The sequence below is a fragment of the Ursus maritimus genome, unplaced genomic scaffold (genome assembly GCF_017311325.1).
Source record: "Ursus maritimus isolate PB19 unplaced genomic scaffold, ASM1731132v1 scaffold_20, whole genome shotgun sequence".
In the NCBI taxonomy this organism is placed as follows: Eukaryota; Metazoa; Chordata; class Mammalia; order Carnivora; family Ursidae; genus Ursus; species Ursus maritimus.
Window position 1 is genome coordinate 30594551 of NW_024424453.1, and position 4510 is coordinate 30599060.

At 57.0% G+C, this 4510-nt stretch overlaps 1 protein-coding gene across 1 annotated transcript; it reads right to left on the minus strand.

The window, feature by feature from the left end:
- Positions 1–448: 448 nt before the first annotated feature.
- On the minus strand, positions 449–3121 carry NUDT16 (nudix hydrolase 16). The gene is made up of 3 exons (XM_040636814.1): positions 2888–3121; positions 2527–2796; positions 449–1797 (listed from the first exon to the last, which is right to left on the minus strand). The coding sequence occupies exons 1-3, from the start codon at positions 3023–3025 to the stop codon at positions 1618–1620; spliced, it is 588 nt and encodes a 195-aa protein (XP_040492748.1). The 5' UTR covers positions 3026–3121; the 3' UTR covers positions 449–1617.
- Positions 3122–4510: the final 1389 nt, after the last annotated feature.

Genomic DNA, 4510 nt, shown 5'->3' on the forward strand with positions numbered 1-4510 from the left:
GCCTCCCTCAGCTCCCACTCTCTCTCCTCTCCCCTTCCAGTCCACGCTGCACACACCACCAGCCCCGGCCACGCCTTGTGAGGTGCCATCTGGCTCCTGCCCGCCTCTCCAGCGTCCTCTCCCCTTGCTTACTGGAGCCTAATGACACTGGCCTTCTCCCATTTCGAGACCATGCTCTGGTAAATTAAAGATGACTGCAAATTCTTTGCTTATCCCTCCGCCACCCCAATTGAGAAACAGAGTTTAATTCCCCTACCCTTGATGCAGGACAATCTGCCGAGATTCCTCCTCAGAACCTTAACACGTGCTACTCCCAGGAATAATACCTAGAAAACTCTTCCCACACTCCTACCTGGTACTTCTTCCTTATCTTTCAGCACACATGCTCTTCAGAGAGCGCCGGCCCTTCCAGACCACCTTAGCAAAAAGTAAAATATGTCAAGGCGAGACCTGTATCAATCTTTTATTTCCTTCTTAACACTGACATAAATGAAACAAATAAACAGGCCTCATAATTAAACTGATTACTTATCGTCCTTTCTAGAGCAAGCGTTGACATATTATTGCCCTCAGGCTGGCTACCTCCTTTTATAAAGTCAGTTTTACTGGAACACAGCTAAGCCCATGATGTGTTGTTCATTGCTACTTCTGAAACAAAAGAGCCAAGCAGAGGCTACAAAGACCACGTGGCCCACGAAGCCTGAAATATTTGCTATTTAGCCCTTTAACCCGGTGGAGAGCAAGAGCTGTGCTCTCTCATCCCTAGATCTCCAATACCTCAGATAGGTTATTTGTCCAAAAAACTGAAGGGCCTTGAGGCTCAGCTATAAGCCCTTCTTTACCTACAGGCTCTTTTGGTCAGGACAGGGCTAGACCAGGGCTGGGTCCATTCCCTTCTGATGTCCCCAGTCTAAGGAGTCCCAGATGACAGCTTTGGAGGAGATGCACCAGGACTCCAAAGGCTCAAGTCCAAGGAGACCAAGCCATTTTTTCTCACCTCTTCTGCTCAGTTTCAGAAGAGGACAGGAGGTTGGTTAGGACCCTCTACCACCTTTCAGGGGTATTTGCTTTTGCCAACACCCAGGCAAAGATCTGACCATTTTTTGGGGGAAAGGGTCCTCTGCTTCTCTGTCCTCTCCAGCAAGCTTGGGCTGGGCTAGACCCTGGAGAACAGCCATATAGGTGTGTGGGCAGAGACGCTCCCCTGGTTCAGAGGCTCCTCCCCAACAAGGAGATGGCTCTGATGACAAGCCAGACCCCACACGTGCTACTTCCCGGCTAACTGCACATGAGGGTTGTGGGGAGGCGTCAGCTTGTATGCGGGCACAGACGGCACATTCACGTGCCTGGGGGCTGCCATGCTGTGTGTGTGCAAACGGACAGAGAGGAGGCCGGCTCTGAGAATTTGCCAGGGCCCCTGGGATGAGCTGCAGATTTTTGCTCTGATGTTGAGAGTTGCTGGGGGGGCCCTCTGCTCAAATATACTGCACATACTTCTTTTAATATGTTATCATCTATCAGGCCCAGGCCCGGAAAAGAAAACCTTCCCCTTCCTGTCTCCCCTCCTTTGTACCAAGATCCTCATCTCGGGTTCCGTGGGTCCACAGAGGGCTGCCTCTAGCGAGGTAGGGTGATCTTCCGGGCTGTAAGAGAACCAGGTTCCACCAGTTCTAAATCCTGGAGGGCTTCCAGCAGCTGCTCCTTGGCAGCTCCGATGAAGGAATTCTCCAGGAAGGCAGGCAGGCCGCCCACACCATCCCGTAGGGTATACAGGGGCACCCGCACCAGGCCTAGCACCTGTGAAAGGAAGGAGACAGGTGACGATGAGATAGGTAGCTCACCCTACACAGATCTTTCCAGATCAGAGGTCTCATCCCTTAGCAGTCCAGCAGACCCAGGCCTGAGGACGTCCATCTTATACCTAGTGGGCCCAGATCTCCGCAAATGACCATGCCATCCAGCTTAGTAAATGCTAATCTCTCCTACATCCCTAAACCTGTTGTGCCTCTTGCCTCCAGGATGCACACCTGGCCCTACACCAGTAGTTCTCAAAAATACTCCAGACCAGCCATATCAGCACCATTTAGAAACTTTTCAAAAATGCAAATTCTCAGGTCCTTCCCTCCTTCTCCCACTGAACCAGAAGTTCTGGGAGTGGGATCAGTAATAAGCCTCCCAGCTGACCCTGATACCTGCCAAAGTTTGAGAACCATCTCCATCACGATCTTCTCCCCTACTCTCCTAGTCTAATGAAAAAGGTTCCCCACAACGTATCAGGCCATATCTTCTACCCAAGAGGGGCCTGGGGTGCAAGGCTTGGCCAAATCAATGGGGAGAAGAGAGATGTGGATAAGTGTGTTCTAGAAAAACAACTGCAGATGCCAGTAAAAGGGGGAGACTACGTTGGCTGTGGCTTGTCAACCAGATGAAAGCAGCCCAGGATCCCAACTACCGCAGGAAAGTGAGGGGGGGATCGGCTTTCGGGGCAGGGAGGCCATGGGGGTGGGATTCCGGGGCCCGCCGCACCTCCAGCCCGTGGTCCTTGGCGCGCGGGGCGCCCATCTCCACCGCGACCAGCTGCTGGAGCGTCAGGCGCTTGGCGTAGAAGTGGGCCACGATGCGCGCCCCGGGCCCCGCGTGCGAGCTGCGGTAGTCGGCGCGCTCCACGCGGAAGTCGGCTGCGGCCTCGCCCAGCTCCTCGGTCAGCTCGCGGTTCAGCCCGGCCTCCAGACCGCCGTCACGCACGCTGACGAAGCCGCCGGGGAAGCCGAGGCGCCCATCAAAGCGCATCTGCATCTGCGGGAGAGGGAAGCGGGGTCGCCCGGGCGCCCGGCCGCCGTCCCCGGGGGAGGGGGAGGGGAGGGGCGGGCGAGGCGGCCCCTCTCACCAGGACGGCGTAACGGAGCGGGATGCGGCCGAACAGCGTCCCCGGGTCCGGCGCGTATAGCAGCGCGTGGCACGCGTGCCGCCAGCCAGACCCCAGCGCCAGGGCCTCCTCCAGCTCCAGCTTGCGGATCCCGGCCATGGCCCCGCGCTGTCCCCGCCGCAGTCCCGAGGGCCCAAAGAGGGCAGGCGGGCCCGGCTGCAGCCAATCAGGGCGGGGCTTGCAGGCCGCGGGAGCAGGCGCCGGCCGCGGGCCTCGGGGGAACAGAAAGCCTCGTCCGGGTTGGGCCCCGGGCGGGGCGGGGCGAAGGCGGCGTGGCCGGCGTCCCGGGCGCGGAGCGAGGCGGGGAGGTCACGCTTCCGTCACAGTGCCGGGCCGCGGGGCTGCGGGAGCCGGCGGGTGGCGGGGCGGGCTCGCCTGGCAGGATGTCCCTCAGGCCGAGGCCTGCGGCTGGAGGCGGCACGGGGGCGTCAGGGAGCCGCAGCTGGTTTGGTTCGGGTGGCACACGGAGCCCGGGGCTGGGGCTGGGAAGGACTGAGGCCGAGTTGGCTTCGGAGACTTGGCCTGTCCTTGGGCAGTGGGGATGGAAAGGAGCGGTGGGTGTAAGAGCCGCCCTGCGTGGCGGAGTGGGGGGCCCGGGGACTCAGTGGCTGGTTGAATGTCGCGGGAGGGTTGTGCTAGGGTGAGGTCAGGGTTTATGGCCAGGGTGCATAGCGGCATTTTTTGAGATGGGGGATCATAGGACACGGATGGTCAGTAAGTGTATTCTAGACAAATTGAGGGTGGCGGTAGGCAGCGGATTGGACAGGTAGGATAGGATAGGATTGATGCGATTTTCTGGGGTACGGTAAGTGAGGAAAGAGCTGTGAGTGTGTGCTGTGCTCACAGGAAGGGTCAGAGGTAGAAGTGCCTAAGGGTTTCCAGACTTTACGCATACACACCAGACCCCTGAGCTGTGAAGGGAGGTGGGGGCTACTAGTGCCGGATGCTGAGGAACGGGGATGCAGAATTCCTCACCCCCGGCCAGGACTTCCGCACCTTTCCCAGGCCCCGTGCAGATAGCCCCTACACAAAGAGTCAATATTTATTACACAAAGGAAGCGGGGAGACAGCTCCTTGAGAGGGCGTCCTTAAAGTCACAACCTGTAAGTGACAGCACATGATAGGAAAAAGCCCAAGAACCCGTCCAGACTCAGGCTTGTGACCTTAGCAACTCATTTAACTCTCTCAGATCCCCAGTTGCTCATTTCTTAAGTGAAGATGATACCAACCTGTTAGAGATAGTGAAATGTTTAAAGCAGTTAGAACAGGGCCCAGCACAAATTTATTGTAGCCATCCTTGCAGTCGAGGGTAGGGGCAGAGTGATGTGTCTTATGTTAAAGACCTGTGGGTTGGAACGCAACCAACATCAGGTGTCAGCATCCTAAGGGGAGAGGGGGTGTCCCTGGCATCCTCTTTCCTAGCTTAGTCTTCTGAATAACACGGCAGAGGCAGCATCTACTAGGATCGGGCGGCTAGATCAAGGTGATGAGACTTCAAGTATGGCACAAATTCATTGGCCTGTTAGAGTTCTAGGGGGCTTGGAAATGGCCCCCGTCAAACATTGGAATCACCTTGCAAACAGC